Here is a 26,239-nt window from a genome sequence, read left to right on the forward strand (position 1 = left end):
GAAATGTAAATGATCTTATGAGGCCACCTGGAAATTTCTCCTTTGTGTTGTTTCAACAGTGTGGCTTCCTACATCTGCACAAATTAAAGTGGCACTAATCACAGGAGTTAAATCTTAAAAAATATGTTCAATTACCAAAAATGTATCATATTTGTGTATCACTCAGCTGTAGATCCTCAAATCATCTCTGAATTGGTGCTGACACTGTCCTTCCTTCTGGAGGGTGACTATGTAAACAGCCGGGACCAGCTGCTACATACAAGCGGTCGGCCGACTCTACAGCTGACTGATCGCTTGTATGAAACTAAAAAGTATGCACCTCCAAAGCCACTGCAGGTTATCCTGGGCTCCGCTGTCCCCCCTGCGGGCCCGAGACCAGCACAACGGTTTCTAGCAGTGAGAAAGGAGGAGAGATCAGCATTCTCCCACTGTTGATCTCTCCTCCTCTCTCTCTAAAGGCGGAAGCGAAGAGTATTACATCACTTCCGCCTTTAGCTGTCATTTACCTGGCTGCTATAGCCAGAGAAGAAGCTGGTGAAGCAGATCTCTGCTTCATCGGCTTCTTTGGGGGTCCCAATGTGACATTAAGGGTTCTAGGGACCCCTGTTATCTCCTGTCACTGTATACTGGCTATTACATAGGGGGCTTGTTATCCCCCTATGTGATAGCAATAAAGTTAAAGTGACATTAAAGGATATTTTTTTCCCCTCCCCCCAATGTTAATGTCAGCACTTACCTTAAATGATGTCTCTTAATCCGATCAGATCTAGCGGTGTCTGCATGCGGGTGCACGTGTCCATAGACTTACCTTGCGTCTCTGCTCGTCTCCCGGCCCAGAATCCAAACTGCGCATGCGCCCGCCCCAAGATGCTTTGCGGCCTATCGAACAGTTCCGGATTCTCGGCGCGGGAGCGCGCAGCCAAAACATGGTAAGTGTAAAGCGCTGTTACGGCGGGTTTTTTAAAACTTTTTGCCTATATCTACTGCTTGCTACGGAGGCTTTAGAACCACTTTAAGTGTAAAAAGAAACAAAAAAGTGTAAAAAAAATGTAAGTCTCATTAAAAAAAAATAAAAAAAAACACCCAAAAAAAAGTCCCCCACCCCGCACATATAAACGTAAATACGCGTCAGGTGCGCCAACGTGCAAAAACATTATTTACGCCACACGTTGCATATCGCTGCGAACGTGGGAGTTAGGGCCATTAAACACTGAGCGGTAAAAGCTTTTAAAGTGTCACCTATGGCCAATTTTAGGCATGGTAGTAGCGGGCACACGCAATTTTAAAGCTTGACCTGTTTGGTGTCTACTTAAGGTGCCCATACACTGCACGATTATCGTACGATAATCGTATGCGATCGGTTTTTCGTACGATAATCGAGCAGTGTGAACGGAGACGTGCGACCGTTTCTACTGTACGGTCGCACGTCTTCTGTCGAACCAGCATGTTCGAAAACCAGCCGGGAATCGTACGATTCTCGGCTGGTTAGAACGGTGCTCGGAAGATAAATGCTGAACGGGCCGGTGTGCGCACGCGCACACTGCCCGTTCAGCATTGCGGTCATCGGAAGATGACTTGCGATGATCGAGAGTGCGATCTGCCTGTCCAAGATAGGCAGATCGTACGTTTTTTTAATCCCTTTACAACCATCGCAAGACTAAAGTCTTGCGATGGTTGTAGAGTGTATGGCCACCTTTACTCGACGTGACCCCGACTTTTATGTTTTACCCAAAAAATGGGTACTGATAAATGTTTTATAACAATGTAGGCAAAACAGGTTTTTTTTCACAATTTTCAAAACTTTTTTCATTGTATACTTAAAAAAAAAAAAAAAAACCCCAGTGGTGAATAAATACCACCAAAAGAAAGCTCTATATGTCCCCCCAAAAAATGGTATAAAATGTATTTCACTGCAGCGTTGCATAACGGAATAAATGTCAAAGTACTGCAGCGCTGAATACTGAAAAAGGGCCTGGCCAGGAAGGGGGTTTAACATCCCGGTCAGCAAGTGGTTAACAAGCACAATTCTCGCACTGAAGCACTTATATAATTCTGACATTTTGGAAAAAAGCAAACTTACACACTGAAGTGGGAAAGAGGGACATCCCTGAACACAAAGTATATTGACAAGGACATGCCCATATCAAGCCCCCAGTGACACAGAGCAAAAAGAATACGCAAAATATTTTTAGTTAAACATACTTATGAATTACTACTTTTTCTTTAAAGTTTTGTATGTAGTATATACACAGTGAAGGGACTTTATCAAAACTGGAGCAGCTGTGCAAGGCAACTCGCTTTAATTTTCAAATCTTAACTGAAAAAACTGAAGAGAGAAGCTGATTGGTTGCCATGCACAGCTGCTCCAGTTTTGATAAATTCCCCCCAGGGGGTATAGTATAGTGCACTTTTTTTAATGCAAGATTTCACAACAGACCAAAAAGAGGGACAACTGAGGAGGGAACAGGGACATAGGGATTTGGTTTCAAACAGAGAGACAATTGGGAGCGATTAAAAATATGCATAGGACCATCACATACCTCATATAGAGCTAGGCATTGCCACATACCATTTGATTACAACTTCAGACGCATGTCTGCTAATACAGCAAAAAGGAGCATGTATGCAATCACCAAATTCCAACAAAGACTAGACATAGATAAGTCTATTTTGAACATAGCAATAATGTGGCAAATATAAATGATAACCGCAAGAAAGAAACAAAAAGCATGGAGTGGATTCTAACAATTGTTTAGATATTTATATCCTTGCTGACAAACTAACCTGTGCATAATGAACAATACCTTATATGTGTAACACAAACAATCCGTGTTCAGATTGCCACCTGAATTAATGAAAAACTATCTAATGGTAAACTGCTGCAGTTGTAAACAAGTAGATAATACATTTGGCCAGGTAGAAGTGAACAATGAGCAGACGTGACAACCGCCATGTTTTGTCTGGCCATACTGGGAAGATGTTTGGTTCACAAGTGCTCTACCACTAATGCATGGAGGCTACAGAACCAAGGTTTCACTTAATCATGGAGGCTTTTTCAAGAAGGTAATCAGAAATCATCTCCCACTAAGTGAAATGTTATTGGTTGCTAAAGGTTACAGGATTTTAAATCTAATGATGCAGCAGAAGGAGAAGATAACCCCAGTTTTGGGGTCCACTAACATAATTTCAGTAATCTTCAACAGCAATACAAACACATACTGCAAGGAACAATGCCACCATTACTAATTAAATAACTACACGGTCAGTTTCCTGTCTGTACTGCCTGTCTGAGGACATCACCTGAGGCTGGGTATAGTGTAGATAATTGACTGCTAGGGAGGGGGCAGGGGACGTTATTTGTACGTTTACTACATGACCACATTCTAAATTCTGAGCTTCAGGCTACCCAACAACAAAAAATCTGACCCCAAAATAAAAACAAAAATACAAAATTATTTTTATAGGTCTTCTGTTTATGTGAATGATTATAAGCAAGTTGTAAATTCATGTTATGTGGCTGGTACAGTGTTAGTAAATGATAAAGCCACCTACCCTACGTGCACATGTACCAGATACACTGTAATTGATTCCCATGCTCTCATACTCTTATTGTTAAATCTGCTAAAAAATTACAATAGGCACCAGGATTGCCAATTTCAAAAAGGTGCCACTTAGGTACTGTTGCTAATCAGACACATGCCCACTTAAAAACAACTAAACAGGAAGATAGCAGCTTACTGAACTAGAATGGAAGGAGCCTCTGTGTTACACCAGCCAAGTCTCTACATGGCGGTAAGTAAAACACACACTGCCAGAGGTCCTTCAAGTGTAGTTCCACTTTTGCAGTCAAGATTCAGAAAATCCAACTATATGTTTGTTATGTGTTACCGTTGACAAAGCATAACTATAAACATTAATAAAAATATATTTCTTACCTTTCAGATGTCTCTTTGGTGAAAGCCTTTGTGCAGGCTACTCTGAGCAGTTCCCAAACATCACCACTCCAATTCAACTGCAGGACTCTTCCCCCCTCTCTTACCTGCAGGGTGCAGGAAATCAAGCTGTTCCGCACGCCAACTTGATCGAGTAACAACAAAAAAGGTTCCACACACCACAGATATAATTGATGTCGTACGATTAAGCCTGAGTGGTGAAACACGTTAGGGGGGTGTGGCTCTATGGCGGGGAGCATTAACGTAAAACGGATAAAGATACGTTAAAAAACGATGAATAGGTGAAGCCACTGTGCAGTCACCTTCACCTATTCATGTACCAGACCCTCCATCTCACTTGTTACTTTCCTCTTTTCACCCTGTCACCACAGAAGAGGTTACAAAGCTCTCCGACACCCACCTCACCACTTGCCCCCTGGACCCTGTTCCCTCACCACTACTTTGGTCACCCTCTTGCTCTATCCTACACTCTCTTACTCACATTTTCAATCTTTCACTCTCTACTGGCATCTTTCCCTCCCCTCTAAAGCATGCACCAGTCACCCCAATACCCAAAAAACCCTCAAATGGACCCTACCGACCTCAACAATCTCAGACCAATCTCCTTACTCCCATTCACCTCAAAACTCCTTGAACGCCTTATCTACAGCCGCCTGAGCCGCCACCTCAATGAGAACAACCTTCTCAATCCATTACAGTCCGGCTTTCGCCCCTTACACTCCACTGAAACCGCCCTCCTAAAACTCACTAATGACTTATTAACAGCTAAAAACAACGGCCACTACTCCGTACTCTTGCTATTAGACCTTTCTGCTGCTTTTGACAACGTTGACCACCTTCTCCTCAAAAAAATCCACTAGCTTGGCCTACAATACTCTGCTCTCTCATAGTTCTCCTCTTACCTATCCAAGCGCTCCTTTAGTGTCACCTACAAATCTGATTCCTCCCCTCCTCTTCCTCTTTCTGTAGGGGTCCCCCAAAACTGTCCTTGGACGTCTTGTCTTCTCTATCTACACCTCCTTCGTTGGTCAGTTAATAACCTCACATGGCTTCCAATACCATCTCTATGTCGATGACACTCAAATATATCTTTCTACTCCACAACTCACCCCCTCAGTGTCCTTGCGTGTCACTAATCTACTAACTGACATATCAGTCTGGATGTCGCAACACTTCTTAAAACTCAACCTTTCAAAAACTGAGCTCATGATATTTCCTTCCGCCCGTGCACCTTCCCCCAACTTTTACCTTGAGATTCCAGCCCTCCCTCCATGCCAAGGTCCTAGGTGCCATCCTTGACTTGGACCTCACCTTTCTTCCTCACATCCAATCACTATCCAAATCCTGCCGCTTTCACCTTTGCAACATCTCCAAAATACGCCCCTTACTCAGCAATGAAACCACAAAACTACTCATGCACTCACTTGTTATCTCTCGTCTTGACTTTTGCAACTCCCTCCTCATTGGCCTACCTCTACACAGGCTATCCTCCTTCAGTCTATCATGAATGCAGCTGCTAGACTCATCCACCCATCCAGTGTCTGCAACCCCCCTCTGCCAATCCCTGCACTGGCTTCCACTCGCCCAAAGGTTAAAATTCAAAATATTATTAATCACTTACAAAGCCATCCACAACTCTGTCCCCGGATATATCTCAAACCTTGTCTCAAAGTATCACCCTAACCGTCCCCTCCGCTCTTCAAATGACCTTCTGCTTTCCAGCTCCATCGTCAACTCCTCCCATGCTCGCCTCCAGGACTTCACTAGAGCCTCTCCCATCCTATGGAACTCTGTACCCCAACCTGTCTGTCTCCCACTCTGACTGCCTTTAGGCGATCCCTTAAGACTCCTCTTTTCAGGGAAGCCTATCCCACCTCAACCTGACCACTGAACTATCACATTCTCAAACACTTTATCCCCACACAGCTACCTCCTTATGTATCGCTTCCCCCACCCTTTAGATTGTAAGCCCTCACGGGCAGGGCCCTCCTTACCATCTTGTCTTGAAATTGTATTGTAATGTCTTCCTTATATTGTAAAGCGCTGCCCAAACTGTTTGCACTATATAAATCCTGTATAATAATAATCCGTGGTATACAATACCTTTTCTGTACCTACACTGAGCAGTTGGAAGGTGAAAGTAGAGGGTCAAACTGAGGGACAGACTGACCTTCCTCTCACTAACATACAATGATTCAAAGTCTTTAACCTTTTGTTACGATAGGCAAATCTAGTTAACAACTAATAATGAAATCTGTCCCCAAAGTACAGATAGGTTTAATTAGGGCCAAGAACTTCCTACAGCTCTATATTTAATTTACATAGGGCAGGAGAAAGGTAGGATTTTAAACAAGTAAAGCACTTAAAAAAATTTTTTTTAAGTTATGCAATGTGAATGAGAACATGTTACAAAGTACGTTATCCCAATTTGACCTTAAAGTGCAAATCCATTTTAAGGATAACAGCCAAGCAGTAAATATATATAAAAAGAAAATAGTTGCAGACTTTACAATTCTTGGCTCAGTCATTCATTTACAGTGAATAAGGTATGTGATAAGATCTTTTAAAACCTTATATAAAAGGAACCGATTTTGATCAATTATTTGATAACCTAGATAGGAAAAATCTTTTTTTTCTTGAGTACAGTACATCATATGATACAGAATGGCATTCAAGAATGCCAAAGTGTATGTCCATTGGAAAGAAAATGGAAGTATTAGAACACAAGCAGAAAAGTGAGAAAGGCAGACATGGGTAAAAATGCTTTTGTTTTGTTTTAGGGGAGGACCGCAATCCCTACTAACTTTTGATTCAAGGGTGGACAAATTAATATGGACTTTAGGAACCAGTCTGTCCAATACAGGAGCCAGCTCAATTGACAACAGAAACCTCAAAAGTTAGGTGGCAGCTGTAATTTTTTTGGGAGCTCTGGCTACTTGAGTCCTGGGATTTGTCCAGTCCTGTTTTAGTTGGTGTCTGTGCCTCTGTTGTAGATTTCCTCTCACTTCCTGTTGCTGAAACTGTTGTAACCGTGACAGCAAGTGAGGAAAATTAGCTTGACAGCTAGACAGCAGTAAAAACCCTTTAGGGGTTTTAATCTTTCCTCCCTCTTTCCAAAACTAAAGAAAAGTTTTGACTAGACATACAATGTAATCTACTCAATGTATCCAAATTTAAAAAAAAAAAAAACCCCACTAATCGTGTTTGCCAGGCTGCAGAGGTGTGCCATGCTCCAGTTCAGAGACGAGCAGTAGCAGGCTGCATCTTTGGAAGGGGAGTACAGTACTGCTTTTTCTACATAAACATATCTGCCCTGTTTAAGGATATGGATCTCACCTTAGCGTACATATAGAGATAAAACATGACAGCTTCTCAATTGATCATCTTCAGCCAGATCAGATGACTATGTTATATCCATGGGTGGTTCAACTATTGAGGGTGAAGTAGTGACTGGAGAGGTTAGAACACCCTTCTTGGCGACATATACTTTCGAGCCCATTCATGCCTCACCATGCATGTTAACACCCACCTTAAGGTGCTTTTTTATTTTGCAGCACCGTGCATTGTGGTAAGGCAGTCCATTCACAAGCCGCAATGCATGACAAAACAAGTCTGCACTTCTGGACAATGTACCACCTCGGAATGCACAGTGTATTTCACATCTATGCAGCATGGAGTGCTAAAGCAGGTGTGTGTCTGTGTGTGTACCCACACATACAAAGCATTAATAAGCATTGCCATAACACACGCTAAAACACAGATTTTAACACACATTACCCCAAAAACATAGGTGCAGGTCCAGCTAAAACAACATGTTTTCATGCAATAATAATAAATCTGTATTATATAATTAAACAAACATTATTTTTCTTAACCACCTAAAGAGGCACCAGTGTACCTGGTAAGGGTTTTTTGGAGCAGAAGAGATACGTTCCATATCTCTAAATTCCAAATGAACAAATATTCATGGAAAATGATCAATCCAGTTAATGTAATGTTCTGACAGACCCTTTTATTTTGGAATAAATATTGTGCACACAGATTATGACATCAAGTGAAGCTTTCTTTTCAAGACAAGTGAAAAGAACAGCAATTCCCTGTAGACCTCTGTGCTCTGCAGCAAAGATGATGCAACTTGTAAAAATAGACTTCTAGCAACAGAGCTGGAGACCTGTGCAGCATACTAGTCACAGCTGGGCCACATGACTTTCTGCTCAAATGCTTTAATTACCCCTCTTTAGCTTTCCTTGAAAACAGGCTACAAACCCGAATTTACTTTATTAGAAGATTCTTGATCAAGAAAGCTGTAGACATTTCTGAATGACCAACACAATGTGCATATAAGATCAGATTTGTCCGGTTACAAACTGCTGGGTTGTATGTTTTTTAATAATCTTTTTGGATAAAATATTCCAGTTTGATAAACGGAGTCTTGACATGACAACTACAGCAACCAATCCAATTTCAGTTTACTGCCATTAGATCACTGTTCATTTCTGATTGGATGCTAATACACTTTACAAATGATATTTCTGGTACCCAAAAATGCAGCCTTAGTACATTACTATAGAACTACCTATCTACAGTATATATATATATATATCTTGGTGATTCACACCTCTGAAAAGAAAATGTTATGGGATAATACTTCATAGCTATAAGGCCTAATTACAAGACTCCGGGGAATGAAAAATGAGACAACTATTCCACACAGTATGATTAGTTTCACCAAGAATCAAGTCTGTCAGTAATCAGTCACAACGATGGCTTCTGGAGAGGTCACTAAAAACGAGAAAAACCCTTTGATAATATCAGTATATAGCCTTTGTAATCCATCAAGAAAAATGTATTAAAAAGAAAAGCTACAGCGCAAGGATACATCGGACGCATTTTCCATAGATAAAATACATGTGTTACTTTGGCGGTATCAGATTCATGGACACTAATATGTATCCGAACAAGTATATAAAAGACTAAAAACATATCTGTGAACCTAAATAACTTACAGGATAATGCAGGAAAAATACATCCACACAGTTTTCTCCGTGTTTAGGCTACGTGGGTGAGCTTCATCTCTGCTGGGCAATATGTATATGCTGTAAATATGGCGATTGCCAACAAGAAGAAAAGGAAGACATATGAAGGCTGCCATTGCTGATCTCCCTTTTGAAAAGGCCAGTGGCTTGGCTGTCTAAGAATCTCCCTGACCTCATGACTTTCAGACTTACTAAACTGTAACAAGGTTGCAGATCAGAAATCCTGACATCAGACTGACCTTATTTACTCTATGTATGGTTCAAGTCACTAACTCCAAGTTCCGAAAGCCACAGACAGCCAAACAACTAGAATTTTCAAAAAGAGGTCATCAATAGTAGCCCACAGATTCTCCTCACACAGGTTTGCTAAGCAGTGCTCAATAGCCTGATATGCAAACTACCCATGTATTGTTCCACCAATGGTGAAAAGTCCCATGAACATGACTGACAAATGTTCAGCAATGAGGACTGACCCCTAGCAGTTTGGAACCCACTCCAAGATGACCAGAGAACGCTACGCAACTCTTCGTATTTGGCTTATTTCAAAGTGTCATCCCAATTCTTTGTTTGTAAACATTCACCAAACACCTTTAGTGCCCATTCACACTGAGCGATGAATCCCGCAAAACTCCAGCTCTCCAGTTGTGGTGAAACTACAAATACCATCATGCACCTGACCCTGGAAGTCTTGACAGGTCAAAATCTTTTAATGCCTAATGGGATTTGTAGTTTCACCACTGTAGGGCCAAAGTGTGCAGCACAGCTAGTTCTGGCTCTAGATAGGCAGAGCCAGCTGTCAATCAGGCAGTGGGGTGGATCCAGACAGTAGTATCTGGATCTTTCCTGGCTGCAGTGCAGCTCTGCGTTGCCATCCAATAGCGGGCAGGAGCCCACTATCTGCTGCACAGGAGTATATTAGTAAAGGTTTGGCTTTAGTTCTCTTTTAATATCAAATAAATGCCTTTACATCTGAAGTATTATAGAAACCTGCACATAAAACAGTTTTTCACCCAATTTGTATTATGAGGTTCTCAGATGCTATCCACATGAAGCATGTATATATAAATGAGACAGATCTAATATGTCAGTGTTCATCCAGACAGATCAGATTTTCCACTAGCACGGAAGTGGTTGTTCTGAGTACATGCAAATTTTCCTGAGAGCCTGCCTACTGTGAAGGAGCAACCAAGTCAAATCTGCATGAGCCTTCTTATTAAATGACCACAGCTCCTGGAATATTGGTTTTCAGCTGCGTTATATTACACTTTCCACATCAAACAAGGCTAATTCTTTCCTGAATATTCCAGTGTAGAGTCTGCAGTAGAGCGTTCACATGGTAACCTCGGCTGTGTAACGCGCCCCACCCAGCCAGGAATCACGCAAGCTATTCATTCACTGCAGAGCCAAGTGATTTGTCAAATAAAAAGGATGCTCTTAATCCCAGCCTCTCTGATAAGAGTCTCTGAGGTCCGATGGTAGGAGGACTCCACAGCCCCATTAACTTGGTACTTTTATACACAAACTCCCACAGCACTGCTACAACTAGTTTACAGCTCCTCTCTGACCTTCTGCCCCCTGAACTGCAGCTTTTCACCCCTTGGTAAGAAAGATACCCCCTCAATGTCAGATCAGATATTAAGAAATGAGAACCCATGAATAATCCATGATGATAGAACGGTGTTGAAAAATGGTGACAAGGTGAACCGGACGGGGGCATGTCTGGAAGAATGTATATACCAAAAATGAATCATTTCCATTACGGACAAACATGCATCCACTCCTAAATTCTTCTGTACGATCTTCAAAGATAAAGATACTTGTGTGGCCCTTAAAAGGCCATAAAGCCTGGAATATAGCTACAACCAATAATAACATTTACATATATATATATAAAAAGTTTCTGTGTTCTGACATGTTTGTCATTGTATTCATATTTCCTGTGTAGAAGAATAAAAACGCTAGAGCCACATGGGCGACTTATTCCTGTACATTTTCGTTTCCTGTTCATGTCATTTTCAATGTGGATGAATCATTTGATAGTACCAACTGAAACCCATGTAGAAGGTACATGGAACTATACTGCTAAAATATATAAGCTTCTTAGCAGTTTAGGAACATTTACAGACTAAAACCTTCTGTACTGCGTCGGCTATTAGAATACAATAGCTGGCAGAGGGGATTCCTCCAGCCAAGCTCTATAATGTGGATGGAGGAACCGAGTGATTTTTTTCTTGTTAAGCTCATCAGGCTAAACAGGAAAATCTTAAAAGGATAATTAAAGCCTCTGGTTTTTTTGCATATATCTAGTGTTGGCAAGCAAAAAGTGTAAAAAAATTAAAACAAAAACACTTTGAAAAGGGTTAATACTTACCCGTGTCTTCTCCGCGCGCTCCCATCCGAAAATGTGAAAATTCTCGGGCGGGCGCATGCGCAGTTTACATTTCCGGCTGGGACACGAGGAGAGACACAAGGTAAGTCTATGGACGCGTACACCCGCATGCAGACACCGTGGGACAGAAAGTGCCAGCAAGCTCAGAGGAGTCAGCACTGGATCGGAGACCCGCAGCAGCGCTGGAGGGACAGATGAAAAGGACAGGAAAGAAGAAGATCGGATTAAGAAACATAATTTAAGGTAAGTGCTGACATTAACATTAGGGAAAAACATTTTTGACTTTAATGTCACTTTAAAGTGACATTAAAGCTTAGTAATTAGGTATCTGCCGAATTATTTATTTTTTTAATCATGGGGCATAGATCTACGACTTGCTAGCAGTAGATATATGCCAAAAAACACTTTAATTATACTGTAAAGGAGTTCTAAAGTCCAAGCATATACTATACTGTTAGAACATCAGTATTGTTATAGGAATACATAGTATAGTGGTTTTCGATAATGCAAACTTTTATGTAGTGAGTGCTGCCTTCAGTCTGCCCAGCACTTTCAACTACTTGATGTGATGCAATCTTGATTTCTCAAAACTACATAACCCATAATGCACTGCTTACAGTAAGCAATGATGAGGTTTCACTGTTCAGATACTGAATTGCAGTTTCACAAGGCAGGCTCTGTGAACATTGTAACCCAAGGAAGTGCATATTCACAGGGCTGAGTGAAAGTTTGAATGCATTGAGGAAGTATGCCCTATGGTCATCCTCAAAAAGTAAGTTGACAAACGTCTATGGTTATTAGGACGGGGGCAGCACTTATGCAAGTCCAACATAGAAATACATATTTATTTGTATTACTTTTTTTTCACCATAGATACCCTCCAAAGTGTATGGCCAGGGATTAAAGTAGAGTTAAACCTTCCTTTTTTTGCTTATATCTACTGCTAGCAAGTAGTAGATATACGCAAAAACATTTTTTTTTTAAAGTAACCAAAAAGGTTATTACTTACCTGCGTTCCCGACGCTCGCTCCCGTCTGAAGATCTAAAAAATTCTGGAGCAGCTGTGAAGGCTCATGGGGCGGGCGCATGCGCTGTAGAGATTTTACCGGCCGGGAGAAGAGGAGAGACACAGTGGAAGTCAATGCAAGCAGCCCAGCACACAGATACCGTGGGACAAAAAGACACAGCAGTCTGCGCTGGATCAGAGACTGGCACCAGCGCTGGAGGGACTCCTGAGAACTACTGGAAACAAGATGATGATTGGATCAAGAGGCATCATTTAACCCCTTTGTGACTGACGACGTACAGTGTACGTCGCCAGAGGGGTCTTTTGCAGTTTTTCGCCGTTTCACGGTCGCACGCAATCTGTAAACTGGGTATGTTGGGTATCGTTTTACTCGTTGTAACCTCATCTTTTATATTTCATTAAAAAAATGGGTAATTTGTTGTGTTTTGGGGCATTTAATTAAATTTGTCACTAAATTTTGGGGTTTAATAAGGAGTTGCGCTAATATTGCGCAACATAAAAATTTTCAACTACCACCATTTTATTCTATAGGGTCTTGGCATTCAGAAAATATATAATGTGTGGGGGTTTTACGTCATTTTCAGGCCTAAAATGTGGAATATAACATGGGTGCAAAAAATGAAAAAAGGCCCTCAGTCATGAAGGGGTTAAAGTTAGTCCATAAAGCAGCATTGGGGGGAATTTTGACTATAATGTCACTTTGAGGGCCATTCACACCAGATGCAGTGCGTTCCGACCTGATTCTGGTTAGAAGTACTGCCTCGCATTGCAGCCGACTCACTTTTTTGTGGGGCAGGAGGGGGCGTGGCGGGCCATTGAAGTGAATGGCACCGTAGCAACCCTCAATCGGCTGCATGGGATCACAAGGCACATTATGCCCGCGGACTTGTCCTGTGCGATCAAAATGCCGCAAGCACTATTTTGACCGCACCGGAACGCACTGCATCTGGTGTGAACGGGCCCTAAGTCCTCATCTATTCAAGGGTTGTGCCCCTAAATGTATTGGCAGAACTAATAAAATGATGAAGAGCTTTCTAGTCTGTGCTTCAGCTGTATACGCTGACACCAAATGTGAACCTACAGCAAGAAAGTATTTGCGGAGTATCACCTAGAGGGCTGCTTTCATCAGACATTGTCTATGTACAGTGTAATGGTTTTCAGAAATTGTGAGGGATAAAAGAAAGGGATCTCCCAGGTAAACATGGACACCACTAACAGTATATGCTCTAGTGATATGAGGTGAAAGTTACAAAATGACACATTATTAATAGTTCAAAGACTTCTCATCTATGAATGGCCAGAAACAGCTATAAGACAACAGCTTTAGCTTCTTCTTTATTATTGTTCCCCCAGGGTCATCTGAGAAGAGGGTTCTAGTCCTAGACAGCATTGACATTTCTCAATACTATGAAGAAAGAAAAAAAACAATTACAGTTGAACAACTGAGGATCTGTTAAAGGGTCCAATACAATTCGAGGGATTTTCTTTATTTATATGACTGTAATTCATCACATTAGCTCACTGCGGTTAGTTGTAATTGGTTACAGCCTCCTCTTTTCATGAAGTCTTGTAAAAGATTCTTACGCCTGAAGGGGCGGCCCCATGTCACCAGCCTACAAGCACACACTGGCTTTGTAAGCCTTTACAGATTTCCTTCTGTACATCTATTTTCACAGGCAAAAGTCCAAAGCATAATGGACAGCCCTTTTCTTCTTTCAACTGAATGTATTACTTAAGTCGGCATTTAAATATGCATGTATAGCAGCCTTGTTGTAGTCATGTGGCAAGGAGGGAGAGTAAAACACTGCAAGGTCCCACATTTACTCCGTTGAGGATTACACATGCCTTACCGAAATACAGGCAGTCCCCTGGTTACTTACAAGATAGGGACTTTAGGGTTGTACTTAAGTTGAATTTGTATGCAAGTCGGAACAGGTCAAAAAATTTTAAGTGTAACTTTTTACAGTTTTGGATAGCATAGGGAAGGGTAACGTTTGTTTTGCTGTCTGTTCCTGTTGTTCAGAAGATTATAATATCATATCATTGAAAAAATGTTTTATTTAAAATGACACACCCAAAAAAGTTTTTTTTCTATTTTTAATTAAATTTTATTTCTTTTTTTGCATTTTTAATTTTTATTTAACTTTTTTTACATTTTTTTGTCTTTTTAATTTTATTTTTTGAAACTATTTTTTAAATTATTTTTGTATTTATTTTAATGCTGGGAGCAATAGCCAGCCTGCTATTGGATATTTCAAATTGCAATAGCCAATAGCAGGCTGGCTATAGCATCTGCCTGCTGTCAATCAGCAGAGGAGGGGCCTGAAGGAGAAAGTTCTCTATCCGGTCCTCCCATGCTGATTGACAGCAGGCAGTGGGCGGGTGCAATAGCCAGCTTGCTATTGGCTATTGCATTTTACAATATCCAATAGCAGGCTGGGTATGGCTCCCAGCCTGCAATGAAGAGAAGGCAGGGGGGCGGGGCAGAGGAGCCGCGGCCGTACCAAGAAATCGTAGGATCGTCCGGACCGGGGTAGCCACCGGATTGGCGGAAGAGGACGCCGGGACATCAGCGGAGATACGGGGGCAGCAGAGGAATGCAGCGGTCTGTGTCGCCGCTGCCTCCGCCAATAAAGGCGGGAGAGCAGCGGGGGTTTGAAGGGACACAGGCCGCTGCAGCCACAGTTCTCCTAAATGAACCGGCAGCTGCTGGTACATTTAGGAGAACTGTTGACCCCGGTTCCTAAGTACGATTGTCCGTAAGTCGGACGTCCGTAACCCGGGGACTGCCTGTATTGAGGGTTTATTAGGAAGCGCCAGTCGGGCGGTGAAGATGACAAGGAGGCCGTGTCGGGCGCTGAGGATGAGGAGGCCGTGTTCCAAAGAGGTCAGGCTGTGCAAGGTAAGAGGGTTGTGCTGGCAGAGCCCAGCATAGATTCTGCACAGCCCACCAAAGAGTCTCAGGTGTGCTGTGCAATACCTTTTGGTTGGCTCTGCAGAAGGAGGAATAGTGGTCATATACACGAATAGAATGTGATTTGGATCAGCACTTATATAAAAAGTTGTGAGGTGCTTAAGGGCCCATTTACATCTGTGCAGTGTGTATATGCACATGTGTTAAGTCACACGCTAACATGCATTGCATTCAGGCAGCCCATTGAATTAAATGGGCTCCTGACACACCAAAACGTCCCAAATATCAGATATGTTACAAAACATATATTACCATGCACTACAGTGCATTGCAATACATGTGCATTGCCCTAATGTACTGGGGTGCTATTTAAAATAAATGGCACCACAATTAGTCCATTCATGAAGCCTGCATTGTTGTAAATGTAAATCGGCCCTAAAACTAAACTATTTTGGATAATACTGTTCCGGCAGACAAGGCATTTTTTTTAAAGCATTTATTGTTTACTGTTTGTTTTTGTTTTTTCATTTTAATTTAAAGGACCACCACAGCTCAATTATGTAAAAGGGCCACTAACAGCCTTCACATGTATGTGTGTTGAAGCTCCCATATCTGCTTAGTCATTGTGATACATTGCTTTGCAGCATATTCTTTTAGGATTAAGTAGCCAGGAAAAAGAAGGCACAAAAATGATGGCAACCATCTTTTACAGATTTGCAGGATTACTGGACAGGATGTCACCCTTTGGAGAATTTCTTTTAAAAGAGAACTCCAGCTAGAAAATGAGGATGGCCCTCAAAAGGGGACTCAATACATGGTTGGTAAGGTTGAATAAAGGCACAGGTCCATTCAATGCAGTGTGTGTACATACTTACTAAAGAGATTCCCCTCAATTTCTGTGGGGACATGAAAGAAAATTATGAAAAATCTCTGAGGATTGGATAGAGTTCCATTTATAATAACCTTTGTCCTTACAAAGTCATGAAACTTTGAGACATCCCTGTATGAATGGTTTTACCTTTTACATACACCAACTTGTGAATATGTTCTGTGGTCTTTTAAAACAGAAAAAATGTCCAACCATCTTATAAATATGTGAAATGAAGCAGAGGAGCCAAAGAAAGAGAGAGCAAGAGAGAGACAGAGGATCATAATATAAAATACCCATATTGAAATTTGTCTGTGAAGGTTCTCATTCATCCAGGTTATATCTGTAAAAAATAAATCAAAGCAACTGGACTTGCTGTATTTTTCTTTAAGCCGTTTCGCTGATCGGACCAGCTTTCTCAATTCAATTCTTAACTGAGAAAGATAGTATGATGATCAGCGAAACATCTTTAAGAAAAAAATAATACAGCATATTGACATAGTATTAAGAGTAACAGTTGTTACTTTAAAGTTTATTTTGAATTACCAATCCTGTGGATACCTTTGTCCAAGAATTCAATATGAATCTGTTCTTAAAATAAGAGCTGCACAGACACTAATGCAATGAACCACACAGCAACAAAAATAAATATAGAAACGCCCAAAGCCTTCCTACAATGGCACTACAGCTTACCAGCACAGGTACACACATGCTGCCAGCAGAATTTGTCCTGTACCCAGAACTAGCAGGGGAACCAGCACGGACATGCAATATAAATACAATCTGCATCTCTACTAAAAAAAATGTGCAACAAAACACAAATCCAGCTTAGGAGCCAAACGAGGAAAGGCTTGGCAAACATGGTGGGAAGAATTATATGTTAGAAGGTTCTACAGCATGTCTCTAAGGCTGCTTCACCCGTCAGCCCTTAGGTCTTGTTCACACCGAAAGTGTGTGCGTTCCAGAGCGGTAGCTGCTGGAACGCACCGGAATCGCTGTGAAAACTCCCCGCCCCCGCGTTTTGGGGTGGGAGGGGGCATGGCGGTGCATTGTATTCAATGGCACCGCTTCCACGCCCCCACACAGTGCGATCGAACGCGCGCCAAAACTTTGAGTTCCACTGCAAACGCAAAAAATAGGGCTTGCCCTATTTTTTGCGTTTGCAGTTAAATGCAACACTGACAAAGTTTTGCCACGCGTTCGATCGCACTGCGGGCAGGGGGGCGTGGAAGCGGTGCCATTGAATACAATGCAGCGCTACGCCCCCTCCCACCCCAAAACGCGGGGGGGGGGGAGTTTCACAGCGATCGCGGTGCGTTCCGGCAGCTACTGCTCTGGAACGCACGCGCTTTCGGTGTGAACAAGCCCTTAAACCAGGGACAGGCAATCTTTATGACCAAGAAAAAAGAAAGAACTACAATACAGTCACAATGCAGAAGTACTTCAAATGATTAGCTCTGATTTAACCCCAAAATTGCTACAATGAATCAAAAGCAAGCAGGCACGGGACACACAGACATTCATGATGCAACAAGACTGGAGGAAGGGCAGAAACAAGCGGAAAGCAATGAAGTGACATGACAAGACATGTAACAATCAAAATACCTGAGGCTTAGTGCATTCCTGTGAGCCAAAATGAAATGAATGCCATAGAAGAGGAAAGGAAAATATGGAGATTACCAAGACATGCTATTAAATATCCCATCACTATGAAGATTGTGTGGAGAGGGGCTTGATAATGAGAAGCCTTGTATGGCTTCCCAATCAGCTCTTCCTCATTTAAATATCTGGAGAGCCATGAAACCATCCAAGCACTATTCCGAGTGCCTGGTAAATTCTACTGCCTTTCCAGACCAACCTTATAGATTCTCACAGAGATCAACTCATATCATGGTCACTCATTGCATATAAAAAGAAAAAGGAGGATGGTATTTAATAGTTCTACAGGGAACTTACCATTTAAATGATCCTCATTTTAGTCAGCAGGAATAGTTAGAGCTGAACACTTCATACCAAGAACACAACAATATTTCTGTGCATGAGCTTTTATCAATGTATATTCACAGAAGCATTCTTTTCAGAAGGAAATTCAAGTTTGTATTGGGGGTGAGATCTACTGGTCTCTGTCAAAAACACAGACCTGCCAGAGCCCAACGTAAATTTGACCATATTATGCCAATATTAGTATGCGGTATATGCACACTGTAAGGACCAGACATTTCTCACCATGTGGCATCACATTTCCCACTTGGGATAGCAAGAACTTATACACTGTGCAATTCTTTTTTTCTTTCAATTCATTTCATTGAGGATTGTTTCAATCTTATATCACATTGCTATATGACAATAGTATAAACAGTAGAGAAAAGTACATAGAACCATTACATAGAAAATTACAAAAGATTATGACTTCCAGCCACTATTATCAGATAATAAAATACAAGGGAAGCAAGCTGACGATATAACAAGCATACCTGTGGGGATCCCCTAACTACATAGACCGTTGGGTCCCAAACACACAAACAAAATGTGTATATACCAACTTATATATGTAGGAAAGGGAGGGAATGAATAGCAAAGGAATGGAGGGAAGGAGGAGAGAGAAGAAATTGTATAAAATGGGGGTCAGGGGACAAAAATAGGTGAGGAGTGTGGAAATATAGAGAGTTAGGCTCTGTTCACACCTAGGCATATCGAATATGCGCGTTTGTCGCGCGTTTCGTGATGCGCGTTTTTACAGCGATTTGCGGTAAAAACGCTCGACAAACGCGCGTTTCCTAAGGCTTCTTGGCTGTATCCCAATGGAAACGCTCGACAAAAACACCGCAAAGAAGCTCATGTACCTTTTCAGGCGTAGGACGTTTTGTAGCGCGTTCAGACCATACCCATAAAAAACAATGGGATTTTCATGTTTGAGCGTTTTGTAGAGCGTTCGTAGAGCGTTGAACGCGCTACAAAACGTACAGGTGTGAACCAGACCTAACTGATAGGGTGGCAGCCAGTCAGATGAAGGGGACAAGGAAACAATAGTATGCCTAACCCCAAAGAGGAGGCCTAAACAATAAGTGAGCTTAAACTCAAAGTTCCCGCCAGAAAATAGTCTAGCCAGGAGGTCCAGATAAGCTTAAAATTTTCTTATTTATACTCCTGAAATGCTGTACGTTTCTCAAAAGCATTGATTGCAAGATGCTATTTTTCATTTCTGCAAAGGGTAGTGTTGATGAATTTAATGCTGTTGAAATGGCTCTTTTGAACGCTGTAAGATGTGGGTCACTAGCTTAAAGATTGTTGATGCAGGAATCTGGTTTTTACAGAGGACACAATCCAATTCCTATAAGCAATGCTCAAACTGTCCATGCCACTTGCAAGTTTAATGCCTTCCTACATATAACGCATTCTGATCATCTGCTACCATGTAAGGGGCAAAACTCATTGCAGCTGTCAATGTTACAGTCCAGCAACTTCTGGGTCTACTCTATATAAGACTATAACAGAAAGCTTCTGATTACACCATGAAGTACGGACACAGCTGTAATCTCAGCAATCGTGCGCAGTGCATAACAAGAGACTTCCTGAAGAACATGATGCAGGCTGCCTTACATTACTTATACAATACAGGAGAATAAACTGATTGTTTCTGAACTGAATACATATAATAGAATACTTTAGAATACAAAAAGAAACCAAAACAACCTAAAAAAGGGGTTAGACTTGATGGACCACTTTGCCCTTTTCTGTCACCATTCTTCTATATTTCCTCTATGTAACTTCCATATAGTGGGTCTTTTTGCTGTATAACACTGCTACAATTATTAGTAGTGATGCACCCATACTAGTATCGGTACCGATGCCGAGAACTTGTAAATGCCCAAATGCTCCAATACCTAGCCTGATACTTGAGCTTCCGGTATCAAGTAGCCAGGCAGCGAGTCATTACATACTGCCAGGGATTGGCCGGCAGCTTCCCGGGCAATCAGGAAGCTGGGGCGCCGCGTCATCACATGCTGCCCGGCTTTCTGATTGGCCAGGAAGCCGGCTTTATGCTCCCACCTGGATTCCTGATAAGCCGGGCGGCGTGTAAAGACTCGCCTCCCGGCTTCTTGATTGGCCAGAAAGCCGGCTCCATGCTTTCTCGAGAAGCATGGAGATGGCTTCCCTGCTAATCAGGAAGCCAGGTGGCAAGTCATAACACACCGCCTGGCTTCCATAATGGGACTTCCGGTATCAGTATTCAGTATCGGCGAGTACCGAAAAAAAAAAATATCAATACTCAATACCGGAAAAAACGGTATTGGTGCATCCTTAATTATTAGTATTAGCCAAACTGACTTTTATTGCCCAATGGTCACACATTTCCAATTTCCCTTCTAGCTATGCAAAGATATGATTACTGTGCAATGAGCAGCCACCTCTAAATCAATATATCGGATTTAGTGATAACTATATGAAGGCTGATCCATTTAAATGTCAGCAATGAATCAATAAAACTAGGGGGAAATATCTGAGTTTGCTTCTGTAACCACTAGATAGCAGCTGCCATTTTTCTACACAAGCTACAACAGTAAATATCTGATTTAATGCTTTAGACATCAAAAAAGAAAAAAAAAACTTCTTACGTAACCTAGTTGGTATTCATTGTCATAAACAGCAAATACATACTGTATATACATTTATATAGTGGCAATTAACTCACCAATAGTCAGAGTTTTGGCAGTAGGGCCATTGGCTCAAAAACACAACCCCCACCCCCTCAAAAGTGCTTAAGTACACATGTACAGTGTCTAATGACTCTCATATAATCAAATGTGTAAAACGAATAGCTCCAGGCACCATTTTGTCAAACTGACAGGACACTCTATTAAATAGTTGGGGGCACTTATCCTGAAAACAGGATTAATCCTTTGTACTTGAGAGCAGACCACTCCTTAAAGGAGAACTATGAGGTCAGGGCTTTTCCCCATAGTTCTCCTAAGGGTCACGGGAGAACACAAACTAGCGTTCTCCCGTGACCCAAAGCTCAGTATACCGCAAGTTACAGCTCGCGGTATACTGAGATGCCGCAGCCGGGACGGATCCTGACAATGCTGTCTGGATCCACCCAGCTGCGGGATTTACAGCTGGCTCTGCCTATCCAGAGGCAGAGCCAGCTGTGTCCGCCCCCTCCCCCATCCGATTCGCCAGGCAGCGCTGGAGGATCTGACAGGGGAGGGGGGGGAATCCCTGAAGGGAGCCGTGACTGACAGTCACGGCTCTCTGCAGGGATAGATCGAGAAGTGAGTGAGCGCGGGTATGTGTTCACTGACTTCCCGCTCTATTGAGCCGACCTGTGACAGTTTCATTTTCACAGGTCGGCTCAGATTATGAGGCTGAGTGAAAATCACTCAGCTCATAGTTCTCCTTTAATAAGGAGGAACTGTGCTGGCAATTTTACAGATTGGTGCTGGGAGCAACATGTGTGTTGCGAGCCCTGCCTTAATGTTTTTCTCTGACAAAACAAGAAACATTTTTTTTTTTAATGCATGTTCATTATTTTTTTTAAATTGACTATATTGGAAATCATTCTTGCTGTTGCCAAAATGCATTTATTGAAAAAAAAAACTGCTACATATGCAAATGCCACTGTTATTTAGTTACTGCACAACCCCTACAGAAGGAAAATCGGTATAAAAACAAAAACGTAGCATATTTGTGTATGACTCGGCTGTGGATCCTCAAATCATCTCTGAAGTGGTGCTGACACTGTCCTTCCTTCTGCAGGGTGGCTACTTTTCTTCCCCATGGCCCCTGTGTGTGTGTAAAATAACCATTGCTCCGATCTACAATCTCAAACTCACTCAAGACTACAAGCTCGATATAAACTAGTAAGCTAAACGTGAGATTGTAGTCCATCACAGGAGTGAGCTTGGAGTGGTGACTACTTTACAACACACACAGGGACCATGGGAAACAAAAGTAGCCCCCCTCCAGAAGGAAGGACAATGTCGGCACCAATTAAGAGAGGACTTGAGGCTCTACAGCTGAGTGATACTCAAATAATCTAAATATTTGTTAATAGTTAGGGTACTTGAATGTATTTTTAAGATTTAACTCCTGAGCTTAGTGTCACTTTTAAAGTGTTTTTTCACGTTATATGTTCCCATTTCCATTTTACTCGCCTAAAAATCCTACTTAGCTTTCCCTATCTAATGTCAAGGAGGGGACTGGGGAGTTATGTTTACCATAATTAACCCTGTCTGGACTGTGCTGGCAGTTTTTTATTTTCACTAGTAAACTAGATGTGCGCATGGTCTGCCCTAATAAATGGTTAAAGATCTCAAGGCATGGGTGATACATTTTATGTTAATACCTTTAAAAAAACAAAAACTGTCCGTGTGTATAAACCTGCTCCAGAAACAACTAGAAAGGTCTGAGATCTTTTTATAAATGATTTTTAGCTATGCTCTGTGAAGGGGGACACAACAAACATATAGTGGGGGTTTCACAAACCTGACTGCAAAGGTGGAATCATAAGCTACTGGCCTTTTAAAGAAATATGGGGGATAGGGGGAAATATTTGACTTTACTGGCTTTTAAAAGAAAGTCAAACCTTGCTGTAACACAGTGTGTCCTAAATGACTAATACATGAACAAGCAGAACAGCCTCTTCTACAGAACACAGTGTGAGCGATCAGGGTGTGTATGTTCATGATCTGGAAGCAATAGTGAAACTATGTAAAGGGCAGCATAATCCAAGGCTTCTTCCCCAGCCAGCAATTGGGTGTGAGGGTACAGCAGAGCCTAATGTTACAGAGACTGAGATCCCTACTCTGCTCCAGCGTAGCAGATAATACAGCATGTTGTAATGCTGGCTTAAAGGGCAAAAAGAGGGCAAAGGTTGCCTTGTAGGAGAGAGGTACGAGTCTAGACAGATGTAACCACGCACACAAAACACAGGCTCTCCAGATCTAGGCTAATTCCTTCCAGCACCTTAATAGAATTTCAACATTTCTCAGCGCTGCATCAAGGGTCATGGGATTAAGGGCGCTCTTGAGACCCATCTCTTCTGCTAATCATTTCAGCAGAATGGAAGTAAATTGTACTTGATTTAGTAATGCTCCACATATTTCAATTGTGCTACACACAGTGCACTCGATTGTCACTTTACACTAGGAGAAATCAGGAGTTTTCAGCAGTCTAAATGAACAGAAATACAGTAAAGCATAAAAGGTTTCTCACCGTGTGGTAGCCTCTTGGAAGGGGAGGTTTTCCAACAGGATAAGGCTCCACAGTATCGATGATTGTCTGTCTCTCTCCTTTCTGATTAATCTTCCTGAATCTCCGGCGAGACTGTCTGTGAGATGCTTGTCGCTGGAAATACTCTTCATTTTCATCCATATAGTCCACCTTAGGAAGACAAACAATCAAAAACATATAAATAGCTCTACCTAGTTATCAAAATAACTAAACAAGCTCAAGTAGCAGAAGACAGAATGCCAATCAGGTTAACAGTACTGGTCATTCCCGTGCTGAAATCACTGATCATTTCATACTGGTACCTTGGAAACTACAAGCTGGTCAGACAGGTCTAGGAAACTTGGAAGTGACCTGCATTAGCCAAGAAAATGGCAGAATCTAATCTTTTAACCGCAAGCTAACACACACAAAAGGCAATGAAGCTTATTTAAAAAATTGTGCAGAAAGCAATAAGGTACTTAACCCCTTCATGACTGAGGCCTTTTTTTCATTTTTTGCTCCCATGTTATATTACACATTTTAGGCCTGAAAATGACTTACAACCCCCAAACATTATATATTTTCTGAATGCCAAGACCCTATAGAATAAAATGGTGGTAGTTGGAAATGTTTATGTTGCGCAATATTAGCGCAGCTCCTTATTAAACCCCAACATTTAGTGAAAAATGTAATTAAATGCCCCAAACCACAACAAAATATCAATTTTTTTTATGAAATATAAAAGATGAGGTTACAACAAGTAAAACGATACCCAACATGCCCAGGTTACAAATTGCGTGCGTCCGTGAAACGGCGATCTGTTTGCCTGAGGACGGGAACACTAGCGAGTGACTACTTTCATCTACCTCATGTATATCAGACTCCTACCATCACAAAATTTTGAGGCACCCATAAAGAAGACAGACGGCACCTCAGCATGCCACTGCACTCCGCTTGAGAAAGGCTAACCTATAGTTCAGTTTACTGAAGGTACCTAAGGCTCACCACACAAGTTACATTCTGACTATACAATCTCCTTGATCTACCAACAATTATAGCGCAAAGGTCTGTCTGTTGGATACCGACTGATTGTATAATTTAGGTAGGCCCTCGTAATATATAGTTTCTGTAAATCTAAAGTTGAGTGTACAAAGATTGTATGGTCAGAATGTAACGTGTATGGGGAGCCCATGACAAATAGCCAGATTTCCACAACTCATATTTGGGTTGCAGAGGGTCACAGAGCAAGTGACATAACATTCTAAACAGGGAGGACAAGTCATGGCAGCACTCCGTGTTTGTTACAAAGACATACATCGTGTAAAACTGCTCTACCACATTTTATTATACCGGCATGAAGAAAAAATACCATTACTATTGGAATTATAGGGGGAAGCACACAAGTTTTCCTCATTTTGCTGCAGGAGTTTTTCTGGATGTTGGATGAGTTTTAGAAATCTTGCTTCCAGAGTGAAATAAGGAGCACTGTGCATGTTTTGCCCTCAGGAAGGAAGGAAGGAAGTGGTCTGATTACTCCTTCTGGAATGCCAATATTCTCATAGAGGACTGTGGACCACACCCATCCCCCATTAGGTAATGCAGGGAAGAGTTGTAGGACAAGAAAGAGGAATGCCTGCAAATGATCAGCAGATGGGTGAGCAGCATATGATAAGTGTACAAATTAGACTTACCACAATCATTTCGGAGGGTTCCAACACAATGCATTCACAACCACGCCTGAAGCTTCCTGCAGATCTTTTGCCAAAGCTGTGGAAACACCAAACAAAGGAAAACATTGGATTGAGAGTAAAAATCATTTGTGCAGGAACATTAGAATTTGTGCAGTCTATTGCTGGACAATTGAGCACATAGAGCAGTAGGAAATATAGCCCAACAAAAGTACACGATTCGTGAGAAAATGCTTGTTGGAACTGCAAGGTCTCCAGATAGTAAAGCCATGACTGCAGCTATGGTTCACATGCTCCCCGACTATTCCTCAACAAGCCTCCTATTGCCTGAGCAAATTATTCCCAGCCAAAACTGTTGTCAACAGATGTTTGCTCTTTATACGCAGGGTCCCGATGGCAAAGAGCCAGACGGATGAAACCCCCATATCTAAAAGATCTGGACAAAAGACCGATTCAATGGAAAACAGAATGCAGTTTGTCAACAACCATAAACCTATTGTACACAACTTCACTATACTTGAGAATATTAAAATGTGAAATTGAACTTTATGCCATTAACCTACACTGGCATGGTGCAGTTATTTCCTCAAATGTTTCCTGACGCCTGTTTGACCAGTACTTCTGATCAAAGGTGGCTTTCAATACACTAAAGAGAGTAATATGGCAAATGTGGCATTTGTACGGTCAGCACGACGCACTGTTTTTGGAAGCCATGAGTCCTACTTTAGATTGGACTAATCTATCCCCGGCAGCCTCATGGTTAATGTAAATAAATTGACCTGCAATATCATGTATAGCCAACAAGCTGAATGGAAAGAGAGCATACACTAAGTGCTCATGTGTACCAAGTTCTTTGGGTTCAGGAATGACATCAATAGGTGCTCTATGTTCCGATTTTATTTCCTATCCAGATTTCAAGGCTCTCTCTGCTGTCTATACATGACCCCTGCAAATGTGTTTGTGGGTTGCTTTGAGCTCTGGTAGAACAACCAACGTAGCCTATAATCTCTAGTTGAGCAATGTGCTCCTAGTACTGCCTCACTGTATAATATCAGCTTCAGCTGTCTAACTAGAAAAGAAATGCAGTCAGTTGTATCAGCAACAATGATGACTTTGTTTTAATTAAAAAAAAAAAAAAAAAAAAAAAAAACA

The 26,239-nt window shown here is 41.7% G+C and overlaps 1 protein-coding gene across 1 annotated transcript in view; it reads right to left on the reverse strand.

Annotated features, from left to right (window-relative positions):
• RAPGEF2 (Rap guanine nucleotide exchange factor 2) overlaps nt 1-26,239 on the reverse strand; it is a 278,273-nt gene that overhangs the window by 72,194 nt on the left and 179,840 nt on the right. The window contains exons 6-8 of the mRNA XM_018562259.1: nt 25,091-25,166; nt 23,403-23,570; nt 17,793-17,810 (exon numbers count right to left, since the gene is read on the reverse strand). Coding sequence (XP_018417761.1) covers nt 17,793-17,810; nt 23,403-23,570; nt 25,091-25,166 — 262 coding nt within the window. The remainder of the gene's footprint in view (nt 1-17,792; nt 17,811-23,402; nt 23,571-25,090; nt 25,167-26,239) is intronic.

This window comes from Nanorana parkeri, unplaced genomic scaffold (genome assembly GCF_000935625.1).
Source record: "Nanorana parkeri isolate BGI_ZX_2015 unplaced genomic scaffold, ASM93562v1 scaffold568, whole genome shotgun sequence".
Lineage (NCBI taxonomy): Eukaryota > Metazoa > Chordata > Amphibia > Anura > Dicroglossidae > Nanorana > Nanorana parkeri.